The 19609-nt window shown below is 42.3% G+C and overlaps 1 protein-coding gene across 1 annotated transcript in view; it reads left to right on the forward strand.

Moving 5' to 3' along the window:
* Positions 1-19609, forward strand: part of CD96 (CD96 molecule) — a 71258-nt gene that overhangs the window by 46926 nt on the left and 4723 nt on the right. The window contains exons 6-15 of the mRNA XM_017807872.1: positions 1058-1167; positions 2587-2809; positions 6923-6978; positions 9230-9320; positions 9677-9853; positions 11059-11112; positions 12918-12962; positions 13847-13921; positions 16642-16716; positions 19454-19543. Of these exons, the coding sequence (XP_017663361.1) occupies positions 1058-1167; positions 2587-2809; positions 6923-6978; positions 9230-9320; positions 9677-9853; positions 11059-11112; positions 12918-12962; positions 13847-13921; positions 16642-16716; positions 19454-19543 (996 nt within the window). The remainder of the gene's footprint in view (positions 1-1057; positions 1168-2586; positions 2810-6922; positions 6979-9229; positions 9321-9676; positions 9854-11058; positions 11113-12917; positions 12963-13846; positions 13922-16641; positions 16717-19453; positions 19544-19609) is intronic.

Here is a 19609-nt window from a genome sequence, read left to right on the forward strand (position 1 = left end):
CAAAGGAATTTACAGTCACTGTGAAGTCCCCACTGACTAATAACATGACAGTCCGGGACAGCTAGATATTCTCACTCCCCCTGAGATAAAAAAATAAAAGAAATACATATCTACTCCATCTCAACATACAAACCAGAGCTACCAGGGGAGCAAAGCTGAAGAGTTTCCCTGGGGTGTGCTCTGGTGCCTGCCTGCAGGGAAGAGGGAAGGCAGGTCACAGCAGGCAGGTAGGATGTCACAGCAGGCTGTGGCAGGGAGGATGGCACAGCAGGGTGCACCACACTATCATCCACTGCACGGCTGGGGGTCAGAGAGGCCAGTGCTGACCACACCGCTTGTGTGTGGCACCTCCAGCCCATCACCACTGCTCTTCCTGTTTGAATGCACACATACACCCCACTTCTTAGCCACAGCTGTGCTCTTTCCAGTGCACCACTCCGCCCTCCCACAGCTGGGCTGGAGCCCTGGGCTGGGAATGGGTAGGATAGGAAATGCTGAAATGCCTTTTCAAATGGATAAGGAAGAGTAACAAGTTTTCTGCTTCTGGAAGTGGGCAGATTGGAGAATAACAACAGGAGCACTTACACTGAAAAAAGGGGTTACTCTTAACCTGACTGACATGCTGAATACCCTGCTTAGAGAAAAGAAGGTCTGCAGATATCTTCAGAGGAAACGAAATACGGGTGCACAAAATTGATGTGAAGGTTTATTGCCACAGGAAAAAAAAATTGTTAGAGAAAAATTGAAGCTTCAAATTATTCTCAGCTCAAAAAGGAGACATCTTGATCCTGCAGCTAAGAAAAGCTTTTATAGGAATTGCCAAAAATTCAGGTAAAGCTGTGAATTGAGTCATGAAACTACATCTAGAATCAGATGTAGGGCTTTCACTTAACAAATGTGTCTATTGGTAATGGCTGAAAATTACAGTTCCATTCTAATAAAAAAAGTGTCTGTTCATTGAACAGAAGACTAGTCAGTGTTGGTTTTCAAAGCACAATGAACATCATGTTTCTGATTTTCCTTCTTGGGCTTTTTGTTGTTGTTACAATGATAAAAGAGGAGCAGCACTACCTGAAGAAAGTGTGGTTAAACCAGACTTTAGAAATTCCATGCCTTGAGGACACGACCTCAGAAAATTTGTCCACTTATCCTTTGAAATGGCTAGTGGTAAGTATTTTTCATCTCAGGTATAAAGTTCAGAAAGGACTACAGGGTATTTCTGCAGACTGAAACAGAGATGTTCTATTCTAGTGTGTCCTGCAGAACCTGCTAAACAAAGCATATCAGTCACATTAGACTGTGATAAAAAAAGGGAAAAAATATAAACACGGGTTTGCCACATACACACCATAATAGCTGTTAAAGAAACAAAGAGGGAATTTTTTTTTATTTTTTAATTTTTCAGGACCACACACAGAGCAGGGCCACAGACAGTGGCAAATATAACAGAAGTAAAATATTTCTTGTGTTGGATTTCTCAGGGTCTTTTTCTCTAGTGAGGCTTTAGTATCTGAAAAATACATGGTTACTGTGTAGGGTAGTAAGATATCAAGCTGCTTTGAGATAAAAAAAGGTACTGACTAATATTTTTGGTTTTGTTAACCTCTGTGTCACGGATCCCCACTGAAGACATGCAAACCTAGTTGTCAAGCTAAGCACATGAAAAACTACTTTAAAGCAATTTGCTGTGAGATGTAAAGCTTGCTATATTTTTGTACTTTATCTCACTCTCTGGATAAATATTTATAAGCATGTTTTAATGTAACCTTTTAACATTCATTTCAGCATATAAAGATAAGTATCAGCAAGCAGTTTCTTAAGCTTTGCCTGTTCATTTATATCCATTGTCACTAAGGAGCTGTAACTGTTGAGGGTTTTCTTAAAGGTGATTTTCAAATATTTTTGGGTTTTTAACCTTTTGTCCTGATTCATTCTTAATATTAAAATTTTAAGGGAACATCCTTTTCCTTACTAATTTTTAGTTTTGCTAGTTCACTCTACAAAGTAGCAGACGAAAGGAGAAAAAAAACCCAAAGGTCAGCACAATGACATATGTGGATTGCCATGTGTCATGCAGAGTAAAGCTGGCAAATATGTACTGGTACAGATGTCCAAGATGTACCTCTATCTATAGGCTATACCTATATCTAAGGGTGGCTGCCACACAGATAATAAGAGGAGATGACTTTTGGTTAGTATTATCAGATTCTAGCTATTTAAAATTCTAAAAGAGCAAAGTTTTTTCTGAAATTTCAGTCGTATTTAATATGTATGGGATGTTCAGCATAACTTAAAGACTGGTGCAGTGAGAAAGCAGCTCTGTTGTCCTCTCTGCAGGATACAGAGATCAGGATTCATCAGACACAGCTATTTACTCCATATTTTATTGGTAAGAAGATGACCGCTCTTGGTGTTGAAATTCTGGAAGAGAATGTATTCAGGAAAAAAAAATAAATGTTGCAAATGTCCACACAATGCTAAGGGTGAGAGGGAAGATTTTTATAGTGGGAATAGAGCTGGCCTACAAAAATATTTTTCTCTCTGGGTGTCCAGTCTTCACAATATGGTTGGTTTTTCTTTTCACAGGGTGACAATGGCAGAAAAGAGGAACTTGTGACCAAGGAGCCCTCCTGTCCTGCCGTGTACAGGAACAGCAGCGCAGTGTACGGGCAAAGAGTCCACCTGGGTTTGAACAACACTTTACAGATTTTCCCCATCAAAATCACTGATGATGGCAGGGTCTTTTCCTGCCACGTGGTCTATCACCCAGAGAGAGTCCGGAAGAGCAGCACCACTGTGAGAGTATACGGTAAGGGGCTTATGCCAACTGCCTGCTTCCTTGCACTTGGAAGGGTAATGCTCCTGTCTGGTTCTGAAGCCAATAATTTGAAACACACTGTTTGTTGTTTTTTTTTAAGATAAACATATTTACATTGTAATTTTTTCAGTTGCAACGAGGTAAAATGTTAGAAAATAACCCTTTAGTTCTTAGAAGAATTTGAGGCCATTCCTTCAACTCCTTCAGTTTCTGGAATTAAAAAATAGTAGATTTGTTGCACATATATCACCCCCACTGGCAGGCACATGGCCAGTATCTTCCCCTGATGTGTAGGTTTATGTTTGCAGGCTACAGGTCATCAAGATCTCTGTGCCCCAAATGACCATGCTGCCTGTGGTTAGGAAATCATGGCTAAAAGTTAGTAAGCAGTTTGGAACTACTGTTGTTGCAAAGTCACATCCTCGAAGGTATGTGATATTAAACTGCTGCCAAACACTCTGGCTCTGGAAATGAGGGTCCTGGCTGGGGAGTCTACAACTGGTCAGGAGTGGTATAGCCTCTGTACTGTAAACATGTGGGCTGCCATTTCATGCTGGAAGCCTTCCCCATGTTTAGTTACTTGCTCTGTTCCCTTTCTAGTGGCTTAGAAACTCTACTCTACAATTGCTGAGGTACAATAGAACCAGAAAAATGCTGCCCACTTGAAAACCAGGCTTTGTTTTCTGTTTATAAACCGGTTGGTCTGGAAAACATATTTCCAAAGCTTCTAAAATGAATGGGTGTTAAACAGTGGGTCTGTCAACAGTCTTTTGACTGTAGCTAATTGTCCAAGGAAGCCCACACCTTGAGGCTGGCATGGCCATGCGAGGCTGATGCTCTGAATAAACAGGAAGGTTCAACAGGGAGCAGCAAAAAAAAAAAGAAAAATGTGTCTGGGGGCTGTTAGTCACTGATGTAAAAGAAATAAAAATAGAAGTTAATAATCTGAAATCTCCTCTTGCGTTTGCATGATTCAGACACGGGTTTTATTTTAAAATATTGACATTTGTCAAATAGCGACAGTGTTACCTGGGTAATTGTTCAAGTATACTAACATACTTGAACTCTCCCTCCCCTCCATCACTGCTGATGCTCTCACCTTGATTTCTGCGTCTGTTAGCCTAAGAGGTTGCTTTATTTGGATTTTCCCAGAATTACTGTGAGGTGTGTGCTTGTCTGTGCATGCGCCCACATCAGCGTATTAGCACAACAGGGTAGAGAGGCAAACAAGAGAAGGCAACTGTGGCTCTTGGTGGTGAACAGCCCATGTATTTCCCAGTAAGTGCTGGCTGGCTTTGAGGGTGCTGTGCTGTCAGCCTCTCCCACAGGGGTCCTGAGGGCAGGGTTAGGTGCAGGGGCTCCCTGAGAGCCCTGAGGTTTGTGGAGGGCACTAAAGGAAAGTCTCTCAGACTTCAAGCAAATAGAGTCCACATCTCGGAGGAAGTGTGTTTTTGTGCTCCTAGCCCTTCTACATCTGATATTTTTCAGGTAAAATAACTATTTTGCATCTGGTCTCACTCTTTTCTGTTACTATTCCCTGAAGTCATGCTGCTTATGATTGCATCATACCAGCCTTTCTCCATTTACCTCTCTTGTCCTGCAGCAGGATGTGAGGCCAAGAGCAGAGGGTTTAGAGCCTCCCCTGCACCATCACACATACCTGTGCACCACTGGCAGGGCAGAATAGGCAGAGACAGTGGCCAGAATAATCCAGCATCTAGGGACAAAGAGCCTTTTCAGATGAGAACCCTTCTCTTTTTCCTTGTGCTTACCAGGGAATAAAGAAATGAACTTTTATGTGATATAACAGTTAGATCCAGCCTCAAATGGCTGGGACAGAATCTAGAGATAGTATGTGTATACAACATCAACAGCACATTATATTGGTTATATCTGCTGTCTTGGCCCTTAGCAAGGACACAGCTAGAGAGCAAAGCCCAACTGAAACCTGGGGAGATTTTCCCATCTTGGCAATCCCCCTGTCACCCAAATACTCCTGCAATTGAACCCCACGGGCTGGGGGTTATGAAACAGAGGAGAGGGCAGGTGATATTGCCTGCAGAAGGCTCCTTGTGCAGGATCACTCTGACAAATGCTTCAGGCAGGGCTAAACACAGCAGAGACAGACCAAGTCTGAGGGGCAGTGAAGTGGCACTTCCTCACAGTTGAGAGCTGGGCAGGAGAGGATGGGAAAGGCCTGAAAAAGTCTCTCAATGAAGTTGAGAGTCTTCGTAAGTTGAGTAAAGACAGATGTTTGAACAAGAGAGCTTTTTTTAAGGGGGTACTTTTGGACTGAAATACTTTAAAATATTTCTTTTCTAGAACAGAGTTCTTTTAGATACAAGTTTCTCGGAAAACATACGGCCTTTTCAAGTCTAACTTCACCAAATATTGATTTTCCCTTTTTGTAACAGTAAAAGCTCAGCTGCAGAAACTACTGAACTAAATATTGAATTTCCACTAGATACAAAACATTGGTAAATATCCTAGCAAGACAAGTGAATGTCAAAATGTTAACAGAGGCTAAGATGTTAATTGCAAAACATCTATTAGATTATTCAGAGCTATGCATGAGAGTTACCCAGCAAACATGTCTTCTGAAAAAGCAGAAGACAGCATCCAATACAGATGTGGAAAAGTGTGCCTGTTCTCATCAAAAAACAAAGAGAAGAGCATGCACTAGACTAGACGTCATTTAGTCTCCCAGGCAACTTTTTGCTGAGATTAGAAGATCCAGTTTATCAGACTTTTTCTTACATCTGAAAAAGTATGCTTGTCTTCTGCCAGCTCCATGACCATCTGTACAGTTTTGGCAAGGCAGAAACAAGAAGGAAATCTTAATACATTCATTTTCTGATTGGAAGAATCTACCAACCTACTTCCCAAAACAAAACAAAGCAAAATAAACGAGTAAAGAGCAAAACCAAGAAGGAAAAAATATATATATAAAAAAGGAAACTTCATCCAAAAGTACCCTGAGATCAGAAAACCATAAGGCCACGATAATTAAATACAGGTCATGACCAGGCATAATCCGTCAGTAACATTAAGCAGAAAAGTGGAAATTAAAAAAAAAAAAAAGAAGTCAGGAGAGTCCTGAGAGGATTAGCTATATAATACAAAAGGGAAACTTGAGCAGTTCAGCTCAGAGGGGAATGTAAGGGACTATAACAGGGTAAGAAAAAAGAGAAAAGTATCTTAATGGTAGAGAATAAAGTGAGGTTTAAGTTGGAAAGAGAAAGAATTACAGATCTCCTAACTAATCCAGGGGCAGCACTTGTTTCCAGTCAAGTTTCAAGGCTCAGAAAAGGCCAGAAGTACAATTTACCTGAGGCTTTTGAGATTTTTTTATATATTAATACAGTTTCAACAGTCCTTACTTAACAAGTCAGTTAATATTACTCCAAAGCAGGGATTCCGATGGCTACTTTAGAAATACCGACTTAGAAAGGCTTACAGTACCTGATAGCTTTAATTTGTACAGTCAACTTCACCCAGAACCAACATGCTGCAAAAACAAAAGAAAACACTTTTTCCATTTCATGTGGATGTGGTCATCCACAGCCTGCTGTTCTGATGTGAAGGTGAGCTCTGGGCTTCCTGGCAAGGCAGGAAGCATCTGTGGTGTGACACTGCCACACGTCTGTCCAGGTGACAGCACGTGGGTGGCTGGTACCCAAAACCAATCAATGTTTTTGGAGATGGCTGAAGCCTTTGGAGATGACTTTGATTGGCAAGCACCCAGAGGAACCAACAACTGGGGTGTGTTTCATTTCATCAGGCCCAGAAAGGGTGGCTCTGCTGCCAGAGCTGTGACTGCAGGATGCTTTCATCTTGTTTCCCCAGCAAAGCCACCCTAGAGTAGTTCAGATAGACACTGAAACACATCATGAATCCTGTGGCAGTAGCTGCTGATCTGTGCTTGTAAACCACTTCCTTGACCTCAAATTGCAGCTGTGCAAGCTTTTATCTTGCTACTTGTGTGGGTGGAGTTAGGATTTAATTTCAACTCTTTTTATGAAACAAGGCTGTTAAGTCTTCTTAGAAGCTGTTACTGTGATCTTCAGTGTCCATTTCACTAATACATATATGTTTGCTTTCCAGCTTACCCTGAGATCTCTGTTAGCCTGCAGGAGGGCTCAGCTGGCACCTCGCAGAAGGTGAGCAATTTTGGAGCAAAGAGTAAGGCCTGTGACTGCCACCATGCCACCCCAGCAGAGCCAGGCAAGCTGAGCTGAATCAGGCATGGGTGGAACATCCAAACTGACAAAGCTCACAGGTCAATGGGCACGGCAAAGAGTTAATGTCAGCTGTTCATGCCCTTTCCTCTGAGCAATTTCCATCCTCTCAGCAGTGAACTTCTTTGGTGAGCACAAACTTGACCAAGCTAAGGGCTTCTCTGATGTGTGGGCAAAATCTGGTTTTATGTTAGCCCTGGGGAAGACTCCAGGACAGATCAAGAGGCTATGTGGTTTGCAGGGGGCTGCAAATCTCCCTTTCCCTCCCCATCTGCTGGCTACTACCCAACAATCTCGAGCTGCCCTCTCCACACTGCATAAAATCCCTCTCTGGAAAAGGTCACCTGCTACCCAGGATGCTGCTCCAGGGGGTCAGGGAGAGGCAGCCTCTACCTTCCCCACAGCCCCCCTTAGGACAGGGAGGAGCAGGTGCTGTGGGAACAATGCTTGGAGCACGGACATGGCCTAACACGCTGATGAAAAGGTGGTGATCGTGTTGGGCATAATGTATCACACTGCAAGCCTATCTCATCTGGGGCAGTCAGATGCCAGTAGAGCAACTAGATCTAAATCTGAGAGTCCCTATTTAGAGATGAGCAGTTACCCATGTGTTTTGAGGCCTCTGTTTTCTCACATGCTTGGTAATGGCAAAACCTAAAGGTCTGCAGATCTGCAGTGGCCATACTTGGCATAAAACATATTTGTGGCCCATATGACTGACTAGCAAGCCACTCTGGCTACTAGCTAGGCTGCTTTGCTTCCTGTTCCATCTCTTCAAGTTGAAGCTTTTGGTCTGTGAGCATTCATCCCAAATTAAGGTTTTCCTTGGAAACAGAGCTTGTGGGCAGGCAGAACCTTGCACTAGCCATATCCACCTGCTTCAGACAAGCCATGAGTCAGTCAGTTCTGCAAAACTGACTGGTATAATTTTCCCGATGACCTATTTCCGTGTGTGGTGTTGGATATTGCAGGCTTTTATCTGCACAGTCCTGTTGAACAGAGCAAGGGTGCTGCCATCATGAGACTGGACAATAGAAACTCCTCTGTCGGTTCTTCATCTCCAAACAAACACCAACTCCTTTACTTCTCTTTTCTTCTTTTTCTTGCAGGGCTTAAATCTAGTAAAGATATAGGATTTGTGTTTCTTCATAAGGAAGCATTTATAAAAATATTATGACCCAAAAGTGCCTGAAAAATAAGGGAATAATGAAGAGAAAATAGGGGAAAGCAATACAATTTACCATGGGAGGGAAAGAGTTTCAGCTGGGTAGTTTCAGTCTTTGTACTGAATGATTGACTTCTCCTGGCTGTAATACATCAAGCTTGCTTTCAACTAAATGTGGGAACCACTTTCTTCAAAAGTGGGAGCAAGTGGGCCTTGTGCTGCATGAGTAGCACATGCTTTTTTCTTTTTTCTGTTTAAAAGGACAAGGCAATTTCTCTTATAGCAGTGCTTAGTACTTAGCAGTGTCATAACCTGCTAAATAAATGTAATTGTAAACATCCAGGCAGTATGAGGATGAGACCTCCCACCTTGCTAGTGCCCAGCCCTTCATCTAGCCTTGATTTTGAGGTTCTTCCCATCTATTGCTTGATGAGAAATTAAATGGAGCACAAAAACAGATTTTTGGAGCAATTGGCATAGAGCCAGGACTACTGCATCTAAAGCATCAATTTCTGGAAACCTCTTGCATATTGTGCCTGCTACAAAGGTATCTAATTTTGTGTATTCAACAGACTAGGCAGTCTTTTTCATGGGATTTGTCTCTCCATCTGCCTAATGAAGGGAGGATTCACATGGTGATCAGAAGGTGTCTTATTCTCCATACACACACTGCCCATTACCAATTCCAGTGTTTTTCCATGTGGATGTTCATCACTGGAGGCAGGAGGGGTGGGGGTCACCCTACATCTTTCCAGCCACAGCCAGGGCTGGAGAGGGTTGGAGCCTTTTCATCCAGAGCAGTGGTGTGTCCCTGGACTCTCATTCAGCACTGCCCACAACCAGAAAAATTAAGGGAGTGGGCAAGAAACACAATAAAGAGGAAGGAAGTGCGTCCTTCCACAGCAGGATTGTGAGTTAACAAGCACTGTCCATAAGGGAATTTGGAAGCTGGCAGCAGGGTGAGGATGTTGGAGTCTAACCTAATAACTTCCTTTTCCTGCCCCATAGCCCAGCGTGAGCTGTGTTGTGAGGAAGGCGTTTCCCAAGCCCAGCCTTGTGTGGTACGTGGACAGAGCAAACCTGTCGGAGCAGCCCGGAGGTAAAGCAACCTGTCAGTAGGACAATGGCACAACTGTAGAAGTGGTTCCCAAGAGAAGTGATGGTTGCTCATCCATTCCTGCCACAGGGAGCCTGCAGGAGTCTGTCTGGGTGCAAGGGAGAGTGTCAGACCTCCTCAAAGGGAACAGATGGCAAATGGCTGTGACCACAGACCCCTGCAATTGCTAGGGATGGGAACCATGGTTTGGTATAACCACACTGTTCTTGACAGATCTTTGGTAGTGTCTCAGCAAAGAAACCTGCATCTATATGAGCCTGTTTTCAGTACCAGTATTATGCACAGTTTTGATTTATGGTCTGGAGTGAACGAGAGGGCCTTTTTCTTTTTTCCCCAAGAAATTCCTGTTGTACAAGAAGATTTGCAAGACAGTGAAGGTTTCTATCAGATGAGATCAACGCTGATGCTGCAAGGGACCCAAGAGACACATAAGACATTCTCATGTGCATGTCTGTTTCCTTCCCTCGGGAGTGAAATATGGAATATTTCATCGGAAGAAATATTTGTTTCATTTGGTAGGTTTTTCATAGATGAAACACATCTGAGATCTTAAGAACACCAAGCACATGTATTCACTGTTATTTAAAATACTGAAGAAATACCAAGTGTATGGAAGCTTTATTGTACAAGTTCATCTCACAGCTTGAACTTTCTGGCAGGTTTTTTAGCTCAAGTCTTTGCTTAAGCCTCTAAATGAGCTAAGAAACTCCTGCACAAACAGAAGATCCTTGTTGTTTGTTTAGGCAGTGTCTTGCTGTACTTCCCATATCCAAAAATAGATTAGCATAGCCACACGGACCAGTGAGCTATTATAATCATGTGTTTCCCACTGAGCATTTGTGGCAAAAAGTCTGCATGTGTGCAGTGCAGCTCCCTGGAAATCTAAACCCTCAGATCAGGGTTGTGTTATACATCTTCAGTGAAACTTGCAAAAGGTTGAACCATTTTGGACGATGCAGAAACTTCCCTATAATCTGTACCATAAGGATTAGCTACATGGTTAGGGAAGTGGGTATACATGCTGTCCTGCTCTTTTGGTGAAAGCAGGAGACTCAACATTACAGAGGGTTTTGGCACTTCTGAGAATGCAGGGGGGCTGGTGAGAAGATCTGACAGATTTCCTTTAGCACCCTCTTGTTCATGTCTCCTCCTCAGGTGCAAATGCACAGTGACACTTTTTTATTATTTTTATTATTATGATGATGATCCTTGCTGCACAGACAACAGGACTGAGCTGCTGACCCCTTAGCAGCATCTGCTGGTACATCATGTACCTTGGCAACTGCTTGCATCTCAGCTGTGTTCACTTGTGGCTGTGGATATGTTTATTGGTATGTTTTTCCACAAAGTAAGACTGCATCAAAAGCCAGAGCTGAATCCTCTGGAAATATAGCTTCAGAGGGAAGGGAGATAAATCACCGTTTTCTCCAAAATTACTCATTTCACCCAATTTGTAGTTTTGTAGAAATATCTTCAAATTGGAGAGCCATCAATTTAAGCAGTCTAAGTTCTTGCCTGCAGGTTATGCTAATGCTAAGATAGATCCACTCTGTATAAAAACATTAATGTATTTAGATATGACAGAAAGGAAAGAATCACATTAATTCTCAGCCATGCCTTCTGTGAAGGTGCACAGTATGACACAAGCCCAAACTAAATTTTCAGCCTTTATAACTACTTTAAAGAACTGGTTTCACCTTTCTCTTTTTTTTCTTCACAGACAATAAGTCTAATGAAGCTTCACCTGAAGCTTTTCCCACCATGGTTTCAGAAGGTAGGATAAATTAAGAATAAAATAACTTGGGTTGTGCTAGAGGAATCTATAAATTCCTGAAGTTGTAACACTTACTACAGCAAGAAACCCCTTCCTGCAGCTATGACTTCAGAGAAAATACAATAAACAGATATTTTGGTGATGTAATCTATCATAATTAAGAGCAAGCATAATTAAACTCCAGCCTTGAGGGGCACATAATGTTATTTCTGATGCTTCAGCTGGCATTTGAATAAAGCTCTTTCAACACTGAAGTAATAATTAAAAATAACAGCCCTGTTAATGGTTCTACCTTCTGCTTAAGTACACAGCCAAGATCCTCAACACTTTTGCCTAATTAAAGAACTGATAGAATGTTTCTTAATTTGTGTAAATGTGGTAAATCTGTGCTCTGCCCCTGCAAGTTTGTCTTATTATCAGCTTATTGCAGACAGATAAATGTTCCGTCCACACCTCAGCTGAAGCCCTTTGGAGACATCTGTCCTGGAGCAGTTTGTTCTGCTCCTCGTGGGAGGCAGCTGCACTTTAGCAGTGGGTTACGTGAGTGTGTCAGAGAAATGTTGTAGACAGATGGCATGAAAAGAAGTGTGGGTTTCTGTGTAAAAACTTCTACAAGTGCAGGTTGTGGCAAGCTCTGGGGGTTCAGCTAATACCCCACTGCACACCAGAAAGTCATCCCAGTCACTGGGGGTCCCTGAGAGAGAGACTCTGTTTTCCACCGGCCTCTGCAAGGTGATGTCTCACAGGAACCCTGGCAGCTCGCATCAGGTCACCATTCTTCTTTATCTTGCACACTCTGCATAAAGTCACTGGGAGCTGGGCACACCTCAAGGTGCCCACTGCCCTGGTTTTCAGACCTGCTGCACCTTTGCTAAGGAGTCCTTTATGTCAGCCAGCTACTGCAAAATCCCTGCTAGTGCAGGCGAGGCTAAGATGAAATGCAAATGGAAAAGAACAGCCAAAGGAGGTACAAGTGCTTGCACAGAAAAGCAGCTGGAGAGTTGATAGTTACCTACTTTTACTAAGATCTGATCTGCAGAGGGTTGCTCCCACCCAGTGCCCTCCACATGTGCCCAACCACACAGAGGTAGGTACCTCTGGCTGCCTTCCCAGATGTGTTTTTCTAATGGGGTGTGTGAGCTTCCATAGATTATGTCCTTCATGGAGCCCTTTGGGGAGACATAATCCATCCTCCTAACCTACTCGGGGAGTACTTTGCCTCTTCTCCTGGGGAAAAAAAATACTGAAAAAAGTGAGAGATCTCTTACTTAGGACATAAATGCTGCTTGGGCAGGATGGTGTCTCTGCTGCACTTGTCTGGGTGGTTAACAGTTCTTTAATTACAAGGAATAACTCCCCCTCCTCTTCTCTGAGGACTCAGTGAGCATTTTTCAGCGCAAAGGGTCTCTGAAATTTCCTGTCAAGAGTTACAGCCTCCAAAGCGCCTCGTGGATGGAGCTGTGCAGGTGCCACCACCAGCTCATATTTGTTATTTCAACATCTGTGCTAATAAGGTGCATCTCTTTGAGTGGAATAAACCCATGTGATTCACTTGTTCTTCTTAAGTTGAGGTGCCAGGGGCTCCAAAATTTTTCCCCAAAAACCTTTGTTTCCCTAGGGATGTCACAGCACAGTTACCTCAGATGCTTCATGTTTCTCTCCAGACCACTTAGCTGAGTTGTGCATTGAAAGATTATTTGGAAATTAAATGTGATGTACTTTCTCACTCTTGAACCTTTGAATCACCCACTTTCCTAAAGCAGAATAAACACCTTCCTTATGCTGTTTGTTTTGATTTGTTATAGACCTTGGTAATTCAACACTTACATCAGCTGTCATGACTGCCTCAGGTAAGGAGGATAAAATAGAAGCCTTCATTATACAATATATGTATATTGACCACTGCTTAAATGTCATGTACACAGGGCCAGAGATGTGTCAGGGAAAGGTCAGTGTGCTCTGGTACTGATGGTACCTGTGTCCTGCTGGATGGGAATTTGTGAGCTGTGAAGTCACTCAAGCAGAGATCCAACAGAAATCTTACTAAAACTGTCACGTTAGGACAGCATGTAAAATGGCATCCTGAATATTACATGTTATTTTTATGCATTTTTATAAAATGGAGTATTATACCTATAGAACTGTAAATAAATTTGTCCTATTATGACAGAGAGATGCATGTGATAGAAAAGTTAAAGCCACCACTTTTCCTTGACCCAAGAGCAGCACATCATTCCCCTTCATTAGTTACGTAAGATAGCTAACTCTGTTTTACCAGAGCCTGCACATGGGTAACTACATAAAACTCTCTTCAGCAACCGAGAGGAAAACCCGCAGGTGATCTCCTTGGCTTATGTGGCTGTGGCATGTTGTCATGGACCATTTCTGGAAAGGCTCTGGATAAATGGGGGAGCACCACCATCAAATGCATGATCCACCCCACAGCAGTTAAACTGTACCCTGTGTATAAAAACATAAGTAAGTAATGTCTCCAGCCAGCTCACGGGAAAGGGCCAGTATTAATAACATCAGCCATCTGTGAGTGCCCCCTGAATTTGTGGGATATGTTTTGAGCATTTAGCCTTAAGTCTGACAGCAGGATTTCTGCTGCAGAGTCTGCATTTACCCAACAGCTGCCGCAAGCTTTGATCTAGGCTGTTTTATGATTTATTAATATTATTTTCTAAAGAACCTATCAGCTAAATGTGATACCATGTAATCTGTTTGTCTTTAGAGCCCCAGTCGACATCTTTGGCCTCTCTGGATTTCACAAGTCAAGCAAACTTGGCTCCTGCTTCCATAACACAAGGTAATCAATTAAGCCAAAATGTTTTTTCTATTGCTTCAACAGTGTAGGAGAAAAACACATAGACACAACAACCATCTTGCTTTTTTTGTAGCAAACAATTTACTGTCTCCAGAAACCCTTTTCCTAGTGCATTATACGCTAGGAGGTACAGTAACCACAGTCAGTATAACCACAGTTCAAAAGTAAATATATGAGAGAATGCTTCAGTGATTTTATCTTTTTTAATGCTCCATTTAGGATATATGCACTAAATTTGGCAACTGAACTGACATCGATTATATATTAATTAGTGTTATTATATTATATTATTTACAAGGAATACCTATTTTCTTTAATTAAAGGTCACACCAAAATAGAATTACATTAGAACTAGAAAAAGTGCAACCCAAACATCGGAGCACAGAAGTCCAAATACAAAGCAACAATAAACAAAACGTTTACAACAGGTAACTCAGTAATTTCTTCTTTAGGCTGGCAACACCAAGGCCAGTGGAGGGCAGAGTAACACTTGGAAGGGTTTAACCTCTCTTGCCAAGGGAGAGGTTAAACCAGTGGGCTGGACAGTGCAGCAGCAGCCTGAATCAAGAGCAGGTAAAGCTGAGAACCTCCTACCTTCTGATCTCAAAATACAGCGTTAATGCCCACCAGAGAGAGCAGAGTGCATTTTCTTGCAGCACAGCCTGTCTGCAAGCACTCTTTTCTTTAAAGTCTATTTTGAAGCCCAGCTGTTGATCCCTGTAGGACTGGCTGGTTTTAAGCAGCAGATAGAAGGGTGCTGGGGCAGCCCTCACTGGCAGCAAGGAGAGTTGTGCTCACTGCCACAGCTCCTGACTAAACACACACATGGCACACACTCTTCATTTTAGACAAAGAAGCACATGCAAAACAGCAGTGCAGGCAGCACAAGGAGGAGGCAAAATGGCAAGTTGTTGTTCCTCTCCTTAACAGCACCATAGCTTCGGCTCAGGAATGATGCACCACTGAGGTAGCCACCAGCAAGAGTGGATTTGGCCCTTAGTATTTGCAGAAGCCTTGTTCTCCCAAACAAAAAAAAATTTGATTGCAACAGACTTTTATGAGCCTGTGGGGCATTGACTCTTCTCCTTGGGCTGTGTAAATTCAATCCTGCAACCCTCCCTTAAAGTAACCTTAAACCTTAAAGTTACTCTCTAGCAGAGATAAGAGAGCAATGTGAAGGGCAGCAGTTGGGGGTAACACTGGAGGAAGACACCAAACACAAGGCTTCCCTGCGGGACTTGAATCACTCAGCATAAAGCCCGGGGGCACAAAGAGGCTAGACAGAGATATGCCAAGGCAGGAACACAGACTGCAGTGGCACTGAAATGAAAGTTTGCTGCTTCTCATGCTGCTGTCCCCATCCCCAAAACAGAGACACTTGCCTGGCTGCGAGTAGAACAGCAAAGTTGCTTGTCCAAGTGGACTGAAAGCCTTTCTGTTTCAACAAAAAATTTAATGACAAAGGCTATAAATATACAATGTGAACAGAGAAGATTCTCCTAGCTGAATTACACATCTTTGCTGACTGAGGAGGTACGAGGTAAAAGTCATAATGTAAGGTGGAGCTGAGCCATTTTTCTTCTGTAAGTAGGCCAGGAAACAACTGCCTTTTAATGAATGCTCCCAACATGTGGCAGTTGCAGTGTGCCAACCTTGGATTGGTGCTTCTCCTCTCTGGCTCACTGCTGGTTCTCACAGTTGTGCCACCATCAGCTGCTTGAGCAAATCCTCTGGGCTGTAGCTGAGTCAGGATTCCAAGTCCAGGCCTGCCATTTTAGTCTACTGGTTTGGTTCAGTTCCTGCTATTTTGCAAGTTTTTAATGAAAATCTAAGAGACAGCTGGGAACGGATTCAAGGGAAAAGTGGACATAGAGAGGCAAGGGCAGAGGCAGGGAAAACAAAACCAAGGCTGTTAAAACTGCAGCCTGGATTTTGCTTAGCTTCCATGATAGCTCTGTGTCTGAGCACAGAGAAGCTCAGGCTTCAAGTGATGGGTTACAGCTGCATTTCACCTTCTTGGGTTTGTTTAGATGGCTTAATGATATTTTTTTTCCAAAAATGAGACAGTTGTTAAGAAAGATGAACTCTTTTTAGCAAATGTAAAATTGTTCTTTTGGAAAAATAGAGGTCTACTTGCTAACCACCGTCTGTGTGTAAATATCAGATAAATAGCTAGCTGAGCTCTAGAAATCTTAGCACTTAAAATAAAAGCTTAAAGGAAAATGTTAAAGAAATTGGCTTTTGGCATCAGACATTGCAGGTTTGACTCCTGTATATTAACTTCTTCAAAACTTCCCTTTGCTAGCTGGGAAAACAGTTTTGTTTCCCTGGAGCTGGTGACATCCTGTCTAGATTCTGATTTATGTATGTTTGTTCGTCGCTGCTCTGGCTTCAGGACGAAACAAGCCAGTGCACTCCAAGCTATAGAGCTTCACCTGAAACTAAGCTGAAATACAAAAATGCTCCAAATGTTTTGTCAAAGTTTATTCATCTATCTCAGTCGAGGTTCTAGCTTGTGACAGGCTTTCAAAGAAGACGTGGAGTTGTGTAGTGCTTGTGTGAGGGAAGCCAGCGTCTCAAGTAGTGGGCTACAACTGTTTGACCTTATTAGTCAGGAAACAGGGAAGAAAGACAGGGAAAATGAAAAACAAGCATTATGGTTCCCTACAGCAATTTTTACAAGCTTGTGTGTTTTTCAGCAGGAGCGCTGGCTTTTAATGCAGAGACAAAAAGCTACACCAGCACCGCAGCATTAACTGAGAGTCTGACAGCAGCACGTGAGTAGATGATGTGTCTCTTTTGCTTCGTAGGACTGTAACAGGGGAGTTATGAAGCCAACTATGGGGGCTGCAAAGTGAAAATGTGGCACTACCTTAGTGAGCGTTGGGTTGCAAATCTACAGTAGCCTGGAGCATCTTGCAAAAAGTAGAGCAGCAGGTCCTCAGGTCCTCAGTTCGAGATACCTTTCCCGAGAGCATTAGCTCTGTGGCGCTTATTTTCAGCTGCTAGTTGATAGTCACCACATTGCCATGCAAAAATTATTACTAAACATGGAAAAGTTGTGTCTGAGCAGAGGCCAAAAGTCAGGTGGAGTCATCTGTACCAGCTTTTCAATACTTCACAGAAACAATTTCCCTGTTGAATTCCGCTGAGTTAGAAGATAAAAGCCCAAGTTTCCAAGCTGTCAAGGATTTGCAGTGGCAAAAGAGGAATGAAAAAACGTTTGAGTATCCTGGTTTCAATAGACATATTTATTTTAACAATATTACAATTGAGAGAGTTGCTAGGCAAATGTAGTAAGTACTGAAGGTAGTTTATAGATGAAATAAATTGCCAGAGAAGCTAAATAAAATCGCAGAGTAGCAATGAAATAATGAGATAATGTGGAGCAATAAAGGCTGCCTAATAGAATATTGAAAGGCAGCCTCATTAAAGATCAATAAATCAATTAAAAAGAAACCCTAAGGTGAACATTTTTTCAGAAGTCTTTCCCTTTAGAAAATCTCTGCTCAGCAGCAAGAAGCCCAAAGTGACTTTCTTTTTTAAAATCTTGGTTTGTCCTTGTGCTTTTGGAGCAGGCAGGAACTGTCAGTGAGCTTTTGCATTTGCATGGGAGTCGTCTTTTGGCTGAAGTGCAAATGTAGCAGCCGCTTTCCATTTTCTGAATATATTTTTGGTAACACTCCAGTGCTTATTTACCCACGTACAACCCACAACCACACATTTAGACCACAACCTCGTGACAACTTCTAATGCTTCACAATTCCGCTCTTGCACAGCTTGCTGGTGGCAATCTTTGCTAAAAGCATGCTGAATTACACTAATATTTGCAGGATATACAGTGCATTGCACCAGTCATCCCCACATCCCTGCCATTGCTTCCCCACATCTGTGCCTGCCTGACCACCGGCTAAGAGATAATGGCCTTGAAGGGTCCTCAGTCCAGCAGCTGTAATTGAGGGTAATTTCAGAGCACAGAGGCACCAGTGAGCCTGCTGAGGCATACCAGCATGCATCCCTGTGCCCTCCCAGGGCCACTGGGCTCCTACAACAGCGATTACCATTATCATTTCAGTCCTCTGAGGCTCTAACACAAGCCATTATGTAAATAAGAATAAGTAGTGCTCATCAGTGTGCTGTACAGAGCACAGTGCTAAGGAATCTCTTAGTGTATGTCTTTTTTTTTTTAAATATATATAACTTTGCCAATAATTTTTGCATAGGCAGGATCTGTCATGCTTATTCTCATAAAATTAAACACCTAATAAGCAAGAAGAAAAGAACTGAATTAATATCCAAAAGTCTCAATGACTTTTTAGAGTGCCCTAAATTTGGACAGATTTTCGTAGGGCTTTTTACTGCATACATGCATACATACCTACATATATATATATATATACACACAAACACATACACTTCAGTGTTCAATTTCAATCAAAGCCAGCATCTAATAAGAAAAAGATTTTCCTGGTTCTGTCTGCTGTTTCATTAATATAACTTAAACAGTGTTTTTGTTTTTTTTCTTGGATTTGTAAATCAGCAATTATACCAGAGACTTTCAGGTTCCTTTGTTATTTCATTTGTTGTTTGCATCAGAGAAAGGCTAAGAGTACAAAATAGCCACAGCTGAGCCTAATGAAGCAGTCATAGGTGCAGGCTTGGAAGAAAATTGAAGGATATTTTTTCTTTTTGTACAGATTTGAATGATTCCACCATGGAATCTCCACAAAGCCTCAGGAATGCCACACACTCCTCTGAGAATACAACCCTGGCGCACCATAACTGCCGTGGTACCTCTGGAAATGCTGTCCCATTGTCTAGTTGCATATTTTAGGTATTATTTCAGAAGCTGTGAATGTGGAGGTGGCTAGAAAAAACAGAAATGTATCCTTAGGCAGCACTGATTCAGACATAGGTAGCTTAGCTGTATTAGGAAGGGCAAAATACTGCCTACAAACAGATGATAGATTATTTTTGTGGTTCAGACACAGCACTTGACAGAGGAGACTGAGGTTTTGCTTAGTTGTGACAAAGGCAGACTCTTTGTGCTGCTGCTAAGCCACTTTATATCTTTAGGTTTTTCATTACCATCAAAGATATAAAGAGCTTATCATTCTCCTAGACCACAGCACAGCTCAATGCTGGCTTGCTGTAACATTTTAAAAGGTGTTTTCTTTCTCCCTTTCTTTCTTCCTTTCTTTCTCTCTTTCTTCTCTCTTTCTTTCTCTCCCGGCTTCCTTCCTTCCTTTTCTTCTAATATTCTTTAATTTGATAAAAGCACATTTTTTATCTAACACCAGGTTTTAGGCCAAAAATCTTGGCAAGATGCCTAGATTCTTGGCCTAAAACACGGTGTTAGATAAAAAATGTGCTTTTATCAAATTTTGACACCCTGATCCTGGAATTTGATTTCCAGTTTTCAGCAGGGTGAATAACAGTGGGTTCAAAAGACAGTCTTCATTTTAAAACACCTGAAAAAGTTACTAAAAATGTTCTGTGCCCATATCTTTTTAGGTAATCTGTCCTACAGCGTCACAGACCAGACAATTTCAGCTACGGGAGGGAAAGATTTCTTTACTACCAGCAGCCTGCTCAACAGTACTGGTGAGACATTATCCTACAAATCCTCTTCTTTCAGCATGCCATTGCAGAAGCACAAAACCTGGAGCA

The sequence above is a fragment of the Lepidothrix coronata genome, unplaced genomic scaffold (genome assembly GCF_001604755.1).
Source record: "Lepidothrix coronata isolate B3197 unplaced genomic scaffold, Lepidothrix_coronata-1.0 Scaffold21, whole genome shotgun sequence".
NCBI classification, from domain to species: domain Eukaryota; kingdom Metazoa; phylum Chordata; class Aves; order Passeriformes; family Pipridae; genus Lepidothrix; species Lepidothrix coronata.